General features: G+C 51.3%; 1 protein-coding gene across 1 annotated transcript in view; it reads left to right on the forward strand.

Annotated features, from left to right (window-relative positions):
• LOC144725111 (protein phosphatase EYA1-like) overlaps window positions 1–18,552 on the forward strand; it is a 63,273-nt gene that overhangs the window by 16,745 nt on the left and 27,976 nt on the right. The window contains exons 4-10 of the mRNA XM_078604582.1: window positions 2,421–2,557; window positions 3,978–4,127; window positions 5,510–5,604; window positions 6,646–6,817; window positions 7,621–7,769; window positions 9,239–9,322; window positions 15,318–15,407. Of these exons, the coding sequence (XP_078460708.1) occupies window positions 2,421–2,557; window positions 3,978–4,127; window positions 5,510–5,604; window positions 6,646–6,817; window positions 7,621–7,769; window positions 9,239–9,322; window positions 15,318–15,407 (877 nt within the window). The remainder of the gene's footprint in view (window positions 1–2,420; window positions 2,558–3,977; window positions 4,128–5,509; window positions 5,605–6,645; window positions 6,818–7,620; window positions 7,770–9,238; window positions 9,323–15,317; window positions 15,408–18,552) is intronic.

Raw genomic sequence — 18,552 nt, forward strand, 5'->3', positions numbered from 1 at the left:
GGGGGGGGGGGGGTCGCACCACTCGCGTGAGTGCTAGTGCGTGTGCGTGCGTGCGTGTGTGTGCGTGAGTGCTAGTGCGTGTGTGCGTGTGCGTGCGTGTGCGTGTGTGTGTGCGTGAGTGCTAGTGCGTGTGCGTGCGTGTGTGTGCGTGAGTGCTAGTGCGTGTGTGCGTGTGTGCGTGTGCGTGCGTGTGTGTGCGTGTGCGTGCGTGTGTGCGTGTGCGTGCGTGTGTGCGTGTGCGTGCATGCGTGTGCGTGCGTGCGTGTGTGCGTGTGCGTGCGTGTGTGAGTGTGTGCGTGAGTGCTAGTGCGTGTGTGTGTGCGTGTGCGTGCGTGTGTGCGTGTGCGTGCGCGTGCGTGTGTGAGTGTGTGCTAGTGCGTGTGTGCGTGTGTGAGTGTGTGAGTGTGTGCGTGAGCGTGTGCGGTAGTGTAGCGGTTAGCGCGCTGCGCTATGAACCTAGCGACCCGGGTTCGATTCCCGCTCACGGCCAACACCCAGTGACGATTATCTGAACCGGTCCTGGGCCTTCCCTAGGTCGACTCAGCCTCAAATGAGTACCTGGTGCGGTGTGTAAACATCGCCACTGGGGAGACAAAGGCGGTCGGGCGTGGCGCTGGCCACCCACCCCCTCGTGTACCGTTCCGGCATTCATAGGTGCTCGCTAACAGCACTTGCCCCTACAGTCTGTTAAGGCTATACGGGGGATCTTTATATTTGTGTGTGCGTGTGACACGCCGCGTCGGTTGCAGCGGTTGGCTCGCACGCTGTGCCAGGGTGCCACGGTGGCGAGGAGATGTTAACTACCTCGCCTGGTTACGCAGGAGGTCATGGGTTCAATCCTGACCCTGACGCCTGTATATTTTAAGTTTGCGTGTCTCTCTTCACCGTTGGTCGCGTGGGTTTTTCTCCGGGTCCTCCGTTTTTTCCTTCCACATTGAGAAAAGTGCATTTCCAGTATTTGGCTGCTAAATTTCCACGTGATAAGCCACTTCGTTGAGTTATAATTTGTGGCCAGGTCGCTTCTGAAAAAGAGCTAAATAGCTCAGTGGGCCTTACCTGGTAAAATAAAAATAGTTTAAATCTTGACTTAAAGCTTTCGTGACTGCAGGAATTCATATTCTTTGGTTCTTTCGGTAAAGTCACGTAGATAGGTTTTCCTGAAGACGTCCGCTTGTGTTGCGATCGAAACGTCGTAGTTTTTTGTTATTTTATTTGAACCTATCTACGTAACTTCACCGAAAGACCCAAATAAAAATAGTCTAGTTTATAAATTTAGTCTAGATTCCTGCGTACGATCCACATTGCCGGCAATTTGTGTCTAAAGCTGGTCTCAGATTTCTCTAGGTTGACTCGGCCTAAAATAAGTACCTCCTTGCTCGTAAGTTTTCACGGCCACTTCTGATCGATTCGTGGCATCGGACAAACGTCCCGATGCAGGACCCTCCTGAACGAAGAGGCTTGTATATTTTTCCGGATAAATAAATATCCGTACTACTATACAGTACATACGTAGTTAGCTCACTGGACTTTCAATCCAGATGTCGCAACTTAGAATTTGATCTCCCGGCACAGCATTTGAAACAATGGTGAAAGTTCATCTTCTTGGTTCTTTCAGTAAAGTCACGTAGAATGGAAATAATAAAATAATAAAAATAAAACATAATAAAATACAATTCTCACGACGTTTCGGCCACAACGCAAGCAGCCGTCCTCAGACTCTGTCTTCTCGACAGACCTGTTCTCCACCTGAGGACGGCTGCTTGCGTTGTGGCCGAAACGTCGTGAGAATCATTTTATTATGTTTATTTTTATTATTTTATTATTTCCCTTCTACGTGACTTTACCGAAAGAACCAAGAAGATGAATCCCTGCAGTCACGAAAGCTTTAAATCGAAATGGTCAAAGTTGATTACATTTTCTGGCCTCTGCCCACCCGGCAGCACGAATGGGCATCACGACCCACGCTGCTCGTCGACAGACACATGGCGTGCGATGGGGGGGGTGGGGGGATAGGGCGCGGGGTATTCCTCCCTCTTCGGAGACAACCTGGCTAATTAATTGTGGGGGGGGGAAATAAAAGCGAATGTGCCCACAGCACCTTTCTCTCGTGGAGCCCGATCCCTCCAGCAGCAGCAGCAGCAGGGGCAAGCGATTGCATGGCAAACCCGCGCCTTTTATCATTCCGATTTAAAGCTTTCGTGACTGCAGGGATTCATCTTCTTGGTTCTTTCGGTAAAGTCACGTTCTTTCGTGACTTTACCAAAAGAACCAAGAAGATTTTATCATTCCGTCGCCCGTCCGCTCCGCACGCGACCCGGTGTTTACCGCCGTGGTGGCGCGCGAGCTCCCGCGGGGAGAGGCTTGAACCCCGAGACCTTGGCCCGCGTCCCCGTGTGCCCGTTGCGACGTTCCCCACGCAGCTTATCGGCAGCCCCCGCCGACCCCACCGGCCACGCGATGGCCACCTACCCGAGCCAAGGCCACCACGCGTCCTCGGCGGCTCCCTGCGCCTACCCCTCCTACCTGCAGCACCCCTCCTACGAGCTGCACACCTACGGTGACTGCTCCACCGCCGCACCGCCACTCGCGCGCACCCACACGGCCGCCACCAGCAGCACCACCACTGGCAGAGCAGCACCAGCAGCAGCACCACCAGCAGCACCACCACCAGCAACACCACCACCAGCAACACCACCAACAAGAATAATCACACCAGCACCACCACCACCACCAGCACCACCAGCAGCAGCACCACCAGCAGCACCACCAACAAGAATAATCACACCAGCAGCACCACCAGCAGCACCACCACCAGCAACACCACCACCAGCAACACCACCAGCAAGAATAATCACACCAGCACCACCACCACCAGCAGCACCACCAGCAGCACCACCAGCAGCACCACCACTGCCAGCAGCACCACCAGCAGCACCACCAGCAGCACCACCAGCACCACCACCACCAGCAGTACCAGCAGCAGCACCACCACCAACAGCACCACCACCAGCAGCAGCACCAACAAGAATAATCACACCAGCAGCACCACCACTGGTAGAGCAGCACCACCACCAGCAGCACCACCAACAACAATCACGCCAGCAGAACCACCACCAGCACCACCACCACCGCCAACAGCACAATCAAAGACAAAGATCCCCCATATAGACTTAACAGACTGTATGGGCAAGTGCTGTTAGCGAGCCCCAGGTACTCATTTTAGGCAGAGGTCCGCCTAGGGGAGGCCCAGGACCACTTCAGATAATCGTCACTCGTGTTGTCCGTGAGCGCGGAATAGAACTCGAGTCCGTGAGTTCTAAGTACAGCACTCTAATCCTTTCACCACCGCTGCCCATGACAAAGACAAAGATCTCCCGTGAAGCCTTCACACAGTTCTGGAGGCAAGTGCTGTTAGCGAGTAGCACCTATGAAGGTTGGCACAGCAACACGAGGTGGTGGGTGGCCAGCACCACGCCCGACTGCCTTTGACTCCCCAGTGACATTGTTCACACTCCGCACCAAGTACTTATACAAGGCTGAGTCGACTTAGGAGAGGCCCAGGACCGGTTCATATAATCGTCACTGGCGTTAGAAGCCATGAGCAGGAATCGAACCTGGGTCGCTAGCCACTGCACTGCCACTCCCTGTGCACTCGCACACATATTCATACATCCGCGCACGGATGCACACACGCACATGCATGCACGCATCCACGCACTCACGCGCTCTCACACATGCGCACGGATGCACGCACGTACGCACACGTCCACGCACGCACTCATGCACGCGCACTCACACATGCACACGCACGCACGCACACGTCCACGCACGCATCCACGCACTCACGCGCTCTCACACGTGCAACACTCGCACGCACACGTCCACGCACACACTCACGCACACGCACTCACACATGCGCACGGATGCACGCACGCACACGTCCACGCACGCACTCACGCACGCACCTATGCACGCAGGAGGCGTGCTGCGCTCAAGCATCAAGGCGGAGGGAGACCTGGGACCATCAGAGACGCCCACGCACAGCGGATACCTGGGAAGCGGCGGATACTGCGGGGGGTACCCTGCCCCGCAGCCTGCACAGTCGCTGTACCCCTACAGCGTGCAAGGTACGTGTGTGGGCTGTACCCCTACAGCGTGCAAGGTACTTGCGTGGGCTGTACCCCTACAGCGTGCAGGGTACGTGCGTGGGCTGTACCCCTACAGCGTGCAAGGTACGTGCGTGGGCTGTACCCCTACAGCATGCAAGGTACGTGCGTGGGCTGTACCCCTACAGCGTGCAGGGTACGTGCGTGGGCTGTACCCCTACAGCGTGCAAGGTACGTGTGTGGGCTGTACCCCTACAGCGTGCAGGGTACGTGCGTGGGCTGTACCCCTACAGCGTGCAGGGTACGTGCGTGGGCTGTACCCCTACAGCGTGCAAGGTACGTGTGTGGGCTGTACCCCTACAGCGTGCAAGGTACGTGCGTGGGCTGTACCCCTACAGCGTGCAGGGTACGTGCGTGGGCTGTACCCATACAGCGTGCAGGGTACGTGCGTGGGCTGTACCCCTACAGCGTGCAAGGTACGTGTGTGGGCTGTACCCATACAGCGTGCAGGGTACGTGTGTGGGCTGTACCCCTACAGCGTGCAAGGTACGTGTGTGGGCTGTACCCCTACAGCGTGCAAGGTACGTGCGTGGGCTGTACCCCTACAGCGTGCAAGGTACGTGCGTGGGCTGTACCCCTACAGCGTGCAAGGTACGTGCGTGGGCTGTACCCCTACAGCGTGCAAGGTACGTGCGTGGGCTGTACCCCTACAGCGTGCAAGGTACGTGCGTGGGCTGTACCCCTACAGCGTGCAAGGTACGTGCGTGGGCTGTACCCCTACAGCGTGCAAGGTACGTGTGTGGGCTGTACCCATACAGCGTGCAAGGTACGTGCGTGGGCTGTACCCCTACAGCGTGCAAGGTACGTGTGCGAGGTGTCACCCTACAGATTATAGGATGCACCCCCAACTCTTATTTTAAAATACAGAGTGCTGCATATGACAACGCAGTGAATAGGGTTGATGATAAGGTGACATTTTGAGCGATCGTCCTGCATCAGAACTCCCTTGGGATTTAAGTTTTTTCACATTTGTAGTTCTATTCACGTGTCTCCTCTTCTCCCCTACCCACCCCACCCACACCACCCACACACCACCCACACACCACCCACACCACCCACACATCACCCACACACCACCCACACTATCCACCCACACCACCCACACACCACCCACACACTACCCACCCCACCCACACCACCCACACACCACCCACACACCACCCACACCACCCACCCACACACCACCCACACACCACCCACACCACCGCCACGACCCACACCACCCACACCACCCACACACCACCCACACACCACCCACACCACCCACACCACCGCCACCACCCACACACCACCCACACACCACCCACACCACCCACACCACCCCCACCACCCACACGACCCAGGAGGCAGCTACTCCCCGCTGCACTCATCCAGCCTCTACACCGGGGGGCTGGGCTGCTCCAGCGTCGCAGCCGGATACGGTGCAGCGCCGCAGCAGGTGACGCATCCCCCCCCTCATCCACACCCCCCCTCCACACCCCCCCCTCCACACCCCCCCTCCACACCCCCCCCCTCCACACCCCCCTCCACACCCCCCCCCTCATCTACTACCCCCCCTCCACACCCCCCTCCACACCCCCCCTCCACACCCCCCCTCTACACCCCCCCTCCACACCCCCCCCTCCACCCCCCTCCACACCCCCCTCCACACCCCCCTCCACACCCCCCCTCCACACCCCCCCTCCACCCCCCCCTCCACACCCCCCTCCACACCCCCCCTCCACACCCCCCCCTCCACACCCCCCCCCCACACCCCCTCCTCCACAACCCTCTCCCCACGAGAGACAGGAGCTCTAGAGAGCTCCTCTGTATTTTACTTTGCCCACTCTTGCACGCTGGCCAGACGTCTCGCACCTGACCTCCGTAAATGAACGAACGGGCAATGCGACTGCCCCACAAACTGTTCGGGCATGGAGCGCTTCCCGCTGTTGAGGAGCAAGTCAAGTGCCTTGTGCCGGTTGCTAATTCGGTGACTCGAAGGTTCATCGGGAAGCTGGGAATTGTTTTAGGAATCGATTTCCGATCCCAAACGTCGGGAGGCGGTGATCGTTTCCAGTGGGACACAGTCTTTTTTTGTTCATAACTCGAATTGGATATAACGCGATGAATCTATTAGGGAACGCATTTTTTTATCACGCCGATGCGAGATGGATCTGACGCGATCGAGCGAACGGAACTACGTCGACGCGAGTAGGAACAAGCGGTCGTACGGCCGCCTCGGCGTAGCAGCGTCGCGCAACAAGGCACTGGGATGCTGCTGGATGCTTCTAGATGCTACCCACGCGCCTCCTCCGCCTTTGTTCAGCCTGCGTACGCATCTCGCGTGTCATCGCGGGCTGCGCATCACCCAGCATTATATATAATTCATCGTAACCCAGCGTTCTTCAGGAACGCAATAGCAATGACTGCGCCACCACGGTGCGTGCGGGCGGACCGCACGTCCCGACCGCCAACGCGGAGTTCCGTGCGTCGCCCTCAGGAGGCGTCGGGTTACGCGGGCTTTGCCCCGCAGACCCAGTACCAGAGCTACTACCCCAGCGTGGGCTACAACCCGGCCTACGCAAGCGCAGGGACCTCGTCGTCATCCTCGGCCTCCGGGGGCACCCCCTACCCCGCGCAGGAGCACATGGGCGCCGTGCCCGCCATGGGGGGTGAGGGCAGCCTTCGTGTCCAGCTGTGTGTCCGACTGTGTGTCCGACTGTGTGTCCGACTGTGTGTCCGACTGTGTGTCCATCTGGGTGCCCGCCTGCTTGCCCCAGTTGCGTGGCAGCGTGTGTGCCGGACTGTGTGCCAGGCTGTGTGCCAGGCTGTGTGCCAGGCTGTGTGTCCATCTGTGTGCCCACCTGTGTGCCCCAGTTGTGTGGCAGCGTGTGTGCCGGACTGTGTGCCAGGCTGTGTGTCCGACTGCGTGTCCATCTGGGTGCCTGCCTGTGTGCCCCAGTTGTGTGCCAGGCTGTGTGCCAGGCTGTGTGCCAGGCTGTGTGTCAGGCTGTGTGCCAGGCTGTGTGCCAGAATGTGTGTCCACCTGTATGCCCACCTGTGTGCCTCCAGTTATACAGCAGCTTGTGCGCCCATCATGGGAGGTGAGACCAGCCTGCGTGCTCATCTGTTTGTGTCGGCCTCTATGTTATCCTATGTTGGGGAACAACATTTGGTGCATCTGCCAGCCAGCTCAGTAGTCAACCCGTGGCACTTGGGTCTGTTCCGTGACCTCCTGCCAGCGAGTCTTTGACTCTTCACGCGGCCTCCAAGTGCACCCAGCATCACGGCACAGGCGCCGTGGTGACGTCGCCGTCGCTTAGTGGCGAACGGCGCTTCTTGTTGTTGTTACCTTATGTGCCGGCCTGTGCACCCATTGACCTGAGGCTAATAAGAATAAAATAAAAAACTCGCCAGACACGGACTCGGAACCGTCCAGCCTGATCGGCGATTGTCCGTGGCGCGCGCCCAGCAGAGCTGGGCACGCCGCCGCAGCAGCAGCTGGTGGTGTCTCCGAGGGGCAGCAGCAACGAGGAGGAGCGCATGCGTCGGGGAGGGAGCGGCCGCTCGCGAGTTCGCGGGCGCAAGCAGAACCCCAGCCCCATGCCGGACAGCAACCTGGAGGTGGGCAGCAATCACCTCCCCCCCCCCCCCGCCTCCACCGCCTTAGGCCCGGGCCCATGTTAAACGGCCTCTCTATAAAAAAATATATATATATGACAAAGAACTCGTCTCACTTGGGCGCAATCGTTTGTCGTGATGCACGTACGTACGTTGAAGTTCTTTCGCACCGTACGTACGGAGCCAACCGTGCTGATCGGAGATGCGGAGGGACGCACAACAAACTGAACGCAAAAAAGCAGTTTTGAAGAAATGAGTTTTCAATGTGTGCATGTGTGTTGGAATTGTTTCGCACCCTACGTACGTAGCCAACCGTGCTGATCGGAGGTGCGGGGGTAAGGACAATAAACTAAACACAAAAGGCAGTGTCAAAGAAATGGGTTTTCCATCTAGATGATTTAAAATTGCATGGCTCCGGTGCCTTTTTATAATATCGTAAGGAAGAGCATTCCAGACGGCCACAGAAGCGCATCTGAAAGCGCGCGATGCAGTGACACGCCCACAGCATTTGTGATTGGAATATGCGCGTATAATAATTCAAAGCTCTAGGTGCCGCCCTGCAAATTGCTTGCTGAGCAATAAAGGGGCTCTAGAGAGGGGGACCCCTCAAGAGGGCATTGGTCCTACCCTTACACCCCCCGGCCAGACGACTTGGAAGAGGTGGAAGTACCCACACTTTAACCCCACCGCACACAGCCCTTCCGATCGACTAACTGTGGTGCGAATCCATCTGTGCCGCCGGGTTGGACTGAGGCGGTGGGGGCGTGGCCGGAGGATTTCAGAAACTGAGCCCCATTGCTTTAATTGCCGCGTCGGGAGATCGAAACGGCGCCCGCTGCGGTTATGGATCCGGTGTGCGAACCGTTTACCCCGCTTTATTTGAAGCTTTCGTGACTGCAGGAATCCATACTCTTTGGTTCTTTCGGCAAAGTCACGTAGGTAGAAAAATAATAATAGATCACGACGTGATCTATTATTATTTTTCTACTCTTAGGTTTTTTCGGTAAAGTCACGTAGGTAAAAAATTTCATTAAAATAAAATAAAAGTAAAATAAAATAAAAGTAAAATAAAATAAAAATAAAAAATCACGACGTTGTGGAGGCAACACAAGCTTCCGTGATCAGGTGGAACCGTCACAGCACAATACAGCAGTCGTGCTGTGACGGTTCCACCTGAAGACGGAAGCTTGTGTTGCCTCCGAAACGTCGTGATTTTTTATTTTACTTTTATTAATTTTATTTTTTACCTACGTGACTTTACGCAAAAAACCTAACAGTATGAATCCTTGCAGTCACGAAAGCTTCAAATCTATTATTATTTTTCTACCTACGTGACTTTACCGAAAGATCCAAAAAGAGTACGTTTACCCCCTGTTCGTAGCCCGGTTCCACTGTTTGCGTGAAGTGTTTCATTTTGTTACGTAACGAGTGGAACGTCGCGCGAGATGGTGACTCTGCAATGCCGTTCACAGCGGGTGTTCATCTGGGACCTGGATGAGACAATCATCGTCTTTCACTCGCTGCTCACAGGCTCCTTTGCAGCTCGGCACGGGAAGGTACGAGCCTTCACCGACGGACACTTCCATCCACGCTGCACCCTCACTGCCATCCACACGGCACACTCGCTCTCATCCAAACTGCACACAAGCGCACACCCCCATCGCACGGCACAGACCCGTGTGACGGGAGTGTGCGCGCGTGCGTGATTTGTTTTGTAGGCAAGTGTAAACTTGCCGAACCTGGCCTGGGACCGTAAAAATGTTGAATTGTGTTACCACACTTGCATTACGTTTGCTCGCTGGCAATGCACTCGCCCCATTAACAATTATGTCACGTTAACAAAGTAACTAACAGCACATGAGCTGCTATCCCCTCTGGAAAACACACACTTCACAAAACAGCATGCGCACCTCCTCAACGGCCGGCGCGGCTGACTCACGAACATGACTTTTGAAGGAGGTAGGAAGACCCCAGAGGTTACGGGTCTGATACAATTTTTATTTTATTTTGTTATTTATTTAAGCTGTTCCCAGTTTGGGAATGTACGCATACCAGAACCCAATATTGCCACCCATTTCCTACCAAATTTGTGTAAATTGCCCGGTGTCGGTTTCAAAGGCCGGCTGGGCATCGGCAACGACTGCCATTGGAGAAAGTCACACATGGTCCGCATTTAGCCAGCAGAGGACTGTCCGTCTCTTGTGTACCTCTCCACCTTCTCCCTCTCTCTCTCTCAACGTCTCAACGTCTCTACGTAGCGCGTTGTCCTCTCTCTGTCCACGCCGCTCGTTTGGCATCTGTCTCACGTGTTCTCTCTTCCCTGAGTCATCCGTTTGCTTAACAGAAGAGCAGAGTGAAGGCCCATTGAGACGCATCTAGCGTGGAGCGATAGACCTCAAAATGTCTAACATACAAGGTATTGTTGTTATTCAAGGTCTGGGTAGAGCAGTGGTGCAGCAGTTAGTGAACATTGCGCTGTGAGCGCTGGCAAACTGTGTTCACTTCCTAGCCATGGCCAACATTGGTGGCGATTGATATCAAAACCGGTCCTGGTTTCTCCTGCTCAAGTAACTAGCGCACTGACCAGCGTGGTGAACTATGGTCATTGTACAACATCCATGCCTAACAGCGAGGTGCGGAGGCCATCATCCAGCAGTGGATTGAGGAAGGGTGCCATTTAGATAAGACGAAAATATTCGAAAATAAATTTCGATTTAAAGCTTTCGTGACTGCAGGGATTCATCTTCTTGGTTCTTTCGGTAAAGTGACGTAGAATGGAAATAATAAAATAATAAAAATAAAATCTTAACCGAAAGTTACCAAATAATAATAAAAATAAAACATAATAAAATAATTCTCACGACGTTTCGGCCACAACGCAAGCAGCCGTCCTGCTTGCGTTGTGTGTCATTCAGACTCTGTCTTCTAGACAGACCTGTTCTCCACCTGAGGAGGGCTGCTTGCGTTGTGGCCGAAACGTCGTGAGAATTATTTTATTATGTTTTCTGTTTTTTATTTTATTATTTCCATTCTACGTGACTTTACCGAAAGAACCAAGAAGATGTATTCGAAAATATTTAAAGAGCATATTTTTTTTATTGTACATATGTGCAACGTCGTAAAGTTGGCTGACACTATACTGTATATTATTGTTTAGACACTTAAATCAAACTGAAAATATATCTTTTCAAGTTAGACAAATTACCAGCGAGTAACTATTACAATAAAAAAAACCGTGACAATGTTCTCATACAAGTTATAGGATATACCAATTCCCATAAACAACAATGCCATTTTAACGCGAAGAATTTCACGACCAATATCCATAATAGAGGTTTGTGGGGTTAGATCGTGTAAATATGTGTTGTTAAACCCGCCACCACCCGACACAGCCAAATCGTAAGGTTTGTCACTTAAACAGAACTTGCCAATTCGTTACTAGTACAGCACACCGGTGTGTTGGAGAGTAAACCCACCGTGTACTAGAATTGTAAATGTTGTGGGTTTACTCTCCAACACACCGGTGTGCTCTACTAGTGACGAATTGGCACGTTCTGTTTACGTGACAAACCTTACTAGTTGGCTGTGTCGGGTGGTGGCGGGTTTAACGACACATTTATATTCACGGATCTAACCCAAGAACCTCTGTTAACAAAGCCATTACCACAATTCAGGGTTTATAATTAGATCTCTGAACTGTTTATATTTTTCCACCGTGGTGCATGTAGATTGTATTCTTTGTGCATCTGTGGAATGCACTTTGATGTAAAAACTATACAACACCTACATGAATTAGAAATAATAAATGCTTAACACTGCTATTGAATACATCCGTCATGAGTATAAGGATCAATTTCAACTAATTAATTTATCGTTACGTCCTTTAAAACAATATCCGTAATATTAGTGAGTATCTGGGTTGCATTGTTTAACAACACACTGTGCCAGTCACCACCACCACTGTATCCATTCCTTTTCACCCACCGCTCTCTCCCATCTATAAACTATGATTGATTCATTTTATTTTACCAGGTAAGGCCCACTGAGCTACATAGCTCTTTTTCAGAAGCGACCTGGCCACAAATGATAGCTCAACGAAGTGGCTTATCGCGTAGACATTTACAGCAGCCGAATACTCTAAACGCATGATGTTGATTCTAAATGTGAAGGGAAAAACCGGAGGACCCGGAGAAAAGTCCACGCTACCACGGGGAGAGAGACAAATATACAGCAGCAGGCGTCGGGGTCGGGATCGAACCCACGACCTCCTGTAGACCAGGCGAGGCAGTTAACATCTCGACACCACGGCGCCCATCTCCACCCCCCCACACCGCCCGCTATCGCCCCTCACTCACAGCCTGCCCCCCCCCCACCGCGTCCACCAAACACTCAGCAATTTCCGCTCTTCGGTCCCCATTTCCTCCTCCACTACCGCCATCCGCTTTAATAGCCGTGACGAGGTGAGGACTGCCAGTTGCATTACAGGGGCCTCCTCCTCATGGACCCCGACCGGCGTTTGGTGGTGGCGCCGGTGGCGACCGGAGGCCGATAAACCCCCCACCCCCCCCCCCCGCCGCTCGCGATGGGGGCCACTCTCAGGAGAGTGGCTGTGACGTGCGGTGCGGCTGCACGCAAACGCGCTCTCCGCTGCCATACACGCTCAGCACTCGTACAGCGGCAGCGGGCCGCGATTCGAGGCACTTTTAATTGATTGTGCCATTGAAAAGAACCATCTGCCCAAACTGCTTGGGTATTGTACCCGTAATTGCTTTAGGTTCTCATTGCCGATGGCAGATGATCGAGGCCACCTTGGTCGTATAGTCGGGTGCGTGTGCGCGCGGGGAGTGGTGGCGCGGCGATTAGAGCGCTGCGCTACGAACCCGGCGACCCGAGTTCGATTCCCGCTCGCGGCCACCACCAGCGACGATTATCTGAACCGGTAGCGGGCCTCCCCCTAAATCGACTCTGCCTCAAATGAGCGCCTGGTGTGATGGTGTGTAAACAATTAGGAGACAAAGGCGTGCAGGCGTGGTGCTGGCCCACCCACACCCCTCGTGTGCCATGCCGGCGTTCGTAGGCGTTCACCAATGGCAATCGCCTGAAAAGTCTGTTAAGGCCATATGAGGGATCTTTGTCTTGTGTGCGTGCGTGTAGCGAGCAGCGGTGCAGCAGGTACCGTGCTGCGATGCGAACCCGGCGACCCCTGTGTGTGAGATTTCCGGCCACGGCCAACACCGGTGGTGACTGAAATTTGAACAGTTCCTGGGTCACCCCATTGGTCGGACGCAGCCTTAAATGAGCAGCCGATGTCGTTTGTGAACATCGGCGATGGGAACGCAAAGGTGGTCTGGCATACAGCTGGCCAACACCACCGTCCCCTGACCGCACTTGGCCTCCAACCGGTCACGAGACTATTTGGGGGTCTCCGTGTGTGAGCAAGTTCAAGTTCATTCATTAGGTATAGCCCTGTGAGCCATTCGGCTCTTGAATCCGGTGCAACCGCAACAAACAAAAACATGAACAAGAAAACCTCTTAAAGTGAATATGTGACTAAGTGCAAACAGAAATTCCAAGAAAAGACAGCAAAATATTGCAGAAAAAAACACCGTACACCAACGCTGTGTGCAAAAATCCCAGTGGGATGCAAGTCAAACAGCAACCACAAGACAACTTAGATTAATTTTCGACTTAAAGCTTTCGTGACTGCAGGGATTCACCTTCTTGGTTCTTTCGGTAAAGTCGCGTAGAATGGAAATAATAAAACAATAACAAAACAATAAAAATAAAACATAATAAAATAACTTAGATTAAGGCCATCAGTCTTACTCCGTACTACAACAAACAAACATGGCCAAACCAGTAAACTTTTCAAAATCAGTGATCATAGGAAGTGAGTTTGCATGAAGCCACAGCTCTGCGTGTTCGGGTTTTAGATGTCACTCGCCGTCAGTTGGCTGGTGGGCTCGTGCAGGGTCAACAACCCATTCACACAAAGTGGTGTGTACACATACAGCACGCTCTACATTGCCCACATGGTGCACGATCCCTGTGCTTTATGCTACGCCATGACAGACCGACGACACGTGCCCTCTGTGGCTTGTGACATCTCCGTGATCGTCATTGTACCAACACTCTCTTTAACACGTAGGCTTAACACGTGGGAGGCTTTCGCGACCAATATTATTCATAATCAACGTTTTTGGGTTTAGATCGCGTTATTTAAAAATGTGTCGTAACCCTCCACCACCCGACACTGGCGAATTGCCCGATGAAGCTGGATGCAATTACCAGCGAAACGTCGTACTCAAATAGTAAATGTTGTGGTTTCACGCTTCAACACACCGGTGGGCTAAAGTAGTGAACTATTTGTCTTTTGTCAACGTGACACTTTTTTACTGATTGGCCGTGTCGGGTGGTGGAGGGTTATGACACATTTATAAATAACGCGATCTAAACCCAAAAACGTTGATTATGAACACTCTCTTTGTTCATTTTCGTTAGCCCGGAGCCTCCTCAACACATACCCTGGCTGCTGATTGGCTGTGGGACAGTTCGCGGGAATTGGGCGGCACACATTCTGTTGGGATCTATTCGCGGAATTTCCGCAAGCAGATTGTTTTTAAGAGAAGAGACATTCACAGACAGAAGTTAATAGGCAGGTCTTGAGCCTTGACTTGAACAGCGGTAGGGAGCAAACAGCACGAATGGGCGGGAGACGAGCATTCCAGACAGTGGGTGCAGCAAAGGAGAAGGAGCGAACAGCCACTGAGCAAAGATTGACTGGAGGGGTCCGGCAGTCAGCGCCATGCTACCGACTCACGGGACACATCGTTCATAGCTTCCACCATGGCAGTGTTCTTCACTCATTTTCAGAGGGGGGCAGCCACTTTCGCCGATAAGACGTCAGTGTGAGGGCCGCCTCACCGCCTCCAAAGGGGTGTTTTCACGATTGCGTATTGTCGGGGGCCTCACTAAAGGCCACCGGGGGCCCTTGCAACGAAGAACACTGCCCTACACTATGAGATCTCCTTTACCAGTAGCAAAATATAGTAATATGTTTTTACCCTTTTATCTGGTACAAAAACTGACACCTTTATACAAGGGGTCATGTTTGCAACAACCACAACACAAGCAGTCAAAATGCAAACAAAAAGAAACAACTCTGATAATGATAAGTACTGTCCTTGAAGTTCATTGGTCCACACCCGAGACAGCTTTTCCTTAGAGCCTAGTCTCCATTGGTGTTGGACCAGATGACGCCAAAAGGCGTACAACTCAAAAACAGCGCACTATCAGAGTATTGAGAGCTCGGGTAAAGCATTTACACTATGAGACCTCCTTTACCAGTGGCAAAATATAGTGATAGGTTTTTACCCTTTCAACTGGTACAAAAACAGACACCTTTAAACAAGGCATCATGTTTGCAATAACCACAACACAAGCAGTCAAAATGCAAACAAAATGAAACAACTCTGATAATGATGATATGCTATTAATACAACACTGCCCCACGGTAACGACCACCCGTGTGGGCCACGTGCTCTCGTGCAGGATCACGCGGCTTCGATGGCCCTGGGGCTGCGCATGGAGGAGCTGATCTTCAACCTGGCAGACACCCATCTCTTCTTCAACGACCTGGAGGTGAGCTTCCCGTCGCTGCATCGACCCACGTTCGCTCGCTGCCCGATCCGCACCCGGACCCCGGGCCCAAACCGGATCCTCCACTGCCATCCAACGAAATGGAATCGACAGGCGCATTTGACGTTCGCGCAATTCTCATAGCGCGAGGCTGTCGCAAAGGTTTGCCGCGTTTCATGGGACGATTCTAGTCCGGAGTAGTGCGTAGCGGCGAAGGTGCCCAATGAAGTAATTGGCAAGTAAACTTAAACAATGCCAAGGCCACAACCATGGAGTCAACATTGGGGGGGGGGGGCAAATCTTCCAGGGGGTCTGGGGGTCCCCCCCCCAGAAAAAAAATATAAATTTGAAAACGAATTTCCTGCCTAAAATATTTAAAAAATCACTAACACATGGGATGGACTTTTTATTCATTTTTTACAATAATGTCTAATAGTGTAATGTATCACATTGCTCTGTTTTTACTTTTTTACCATTTCTTGTTTCATTGTATGTAATTGCAGAGATTAGGGATTAATAAAGTACCACCATAACCACAATTCTAGATTTGAAGCTTTCGTGACTGCAAGGATTCATACTCTTAGGTTTTTTTGTAGGTAAAAATAAATAATAGAAATAAATTCTTTTTAATACAAATAAATTATTTATAATAAAAATAAATTATTTTTATTACTTATTTTTCCCTACATGACTTTACCGAAAAAAACCTAAGAGTATGAACCATAACCACAATCGTATGAACAGAAATCTATGCATTGATTTATATGAAGACAAGTCCAGATATTGTGGCCAAGGTTTAGCAAATTGTTATTTTTATTTACATAGCATAGCAATTTTTATTTTTATAGCAATATATCGGGGGGGACATTTTGAGCATATTTGAATATTGGGGGGGGGGTGTATCCACCCCCCCAATATATATTATAGTTACGGCCTTGAACAATGCGATCATTTGGAGTTCGACTACAGCACACGTGGCCTACCATATTTCTACTAATGTCACGTGATCTCTACCGTCCACTGTGAAGCAGACGGTGCAAAGTATTTGCGGTGAATACGGCCGCAGTAAAAACCAGGACGGCCTCGAGCCCAGAACCTCGGCAACGAGCGTCGAGCATGCCCCTGCTTCTAGATTTGAAGCTTTCGTGACTGCAAGGATTCATATTCTTAGGTTTTTTCGGTAAAGTCAGGTAGGTAAAAATTAATTTTAATTTTTTACCTACGGTAAAGTCAGGTAGGTAAAAATTAATTTAAATTTTTTACCTACGTGACTTTACCGAAAAAACCTAAGAAGTCATGTAGGTAAAAATTAATTTACATTTTTTACCTACGTGACTTTACCGAAAAAACCTAAGAATATGCTCCTGCTTGGTCATGTCACTGCCCTCTATCGATGTCAATGAATTTGGATCATTGTACAGTGAGATGTTAACTACCTCGCCTGGTATCCAGGAGGTCGTGGGTTCGATCCCGACCCTGACGCCTGCTGCTGTATATTTGGAGTTTGCGTGTCTCTCCTCGTGGTCGCGTGGATTTTTTTTGTCCGCGTCCTCCAGTTTTTATCTCCACATATAGAATCAACATGCATTTTTAGTGTTTGGTTGCTATAAATTTCCACGTGATAAGCCACTTCGTTTAGCAATCATTTGTGGCCAGGTCGCTTCTGACAAAGAAGTTATATAGCTCAGTGGGCCTTACTTAGTAAAATAAAAACAATAGTTGAGATTTGTTTTCAAAGTTTCATTGTGTATTATATTAATAACTGGACAGATGGTTATCCGGTGGCTGACACGCTCAACACAGAAGTGGCACATTGCAAGGGTTCGCGTCTACCTGGTAGGGTCTAGAGACATTGCCGGATGATCTCGTCATATCTCAGCAGCTAAGCAGGGGGTTGAGCCTGCTTCGTGTTTTAGTCAATCAATCGATCTGTATTTAACGCGCCAATATCGCCCTCACTAAAGTAGGCATCGGTGCGCACGACAGCGGAACGGGAACGGTACCGGGGGGCACGGAGCAATAGGAGTGAAAGCAGAAAGCCGTCACACCCTCGGCGGCGGCCGACACCGACTTGAGCAAAGTGAATTGTAACCGCGCGCCAAAATCAAGTGCATCCGTGCACAACCCATGTGAGACTAGGCTCTAAGGAAAGCTGTCTCGGGTGTGGACCAATCAACTTCAAGGACAGTGCATATATTATCAGAGTTGTGTTTTTTGTTTGCATTACAGCTGCAGGTATTGTGGTCTATGCAAACATGACTCTTTGTAAAAAAAGGTGTCAGTTTTGTTGCCAGATAGAAGGGTAAAAAAACAATTATCATATTTTTTACTGGCAAATGAGGTTCCAATGGAGCATCAGAACAGTTAGTCGTAAAATATATATAATAAATTACAAATGAATAAAAAAAATTCCCCCCCTTATCAAATGTTTTGATTTTATGGGAAGGCGAGTCTGAACAGGTGCGCGTCGTCTTGCACAGACCACGGAACTGAGAGACGCTCGTCGCATTTAGGATGTCCAGTTGGCAGGGCTAGGAGTTAGGGGTCAGTGAAGCTGCGCTCGAGAAGGCTTCGTACCCCCCCCTCCCCAGCGTTGTCGGGTGAACAATCCTGGCTGGGCAAGTCTTGCCGTGCACGTGGAACGGAGTTTTAAGAATCTTCTTGGTTCTTTCGGTAAAGTCACGTAGAAGGGAAGTAATAAAATAATAAAAATAAAACATAATAAAATAATTATCACGACGTTTCGGCCACAACGCAAGCAGCCGTCCTCACCTGTTGTGGCCGAAACGTCGTGAGAATTATTTTATGTTATATTTTTATTATTTTATTACTTCCCTTCTACGTGACTTTTCCGAAAGAACCAAGAAGATTAATCCCTGCAGTCACAAAAGCTTTAAATCGGAGTTTTAAGAAGTTGAGACTGCCTGGGAATATCCATTGCCGTGAGATTTGGGCCATGAAATTAGTTATTTGTTTAAAAATGTTTCGGATCTGGACAGTGGCTTGAGATGGGAAAAGTCTCGTTTGCAAGGGTGTCCGGGGCAATCAAGAGATGTCAATGCAGCAATGCAGCCTCATGTCCCATAGGGGATGCAGAGGACTAACCAAGTAACTAAGGTTTCCTTTGATGTGAGCGGTTAGAGGTAAT

This window comes from Lampetra planeri, chromosome 22 (genome assembly GCF_965212315.1).
Source record: "Lampetra planeri chromosome 22, kcLamPlan1.2.h2, whole genome shotgun sequence".
Taxonomy (NCBI): domain Eukaryota; kingdom Metazoa; phylum Chordata; class Hyperoartia; order Petromyzontiformes; family Petromyzontidae; genus Lampetra; species Lampetra planeri.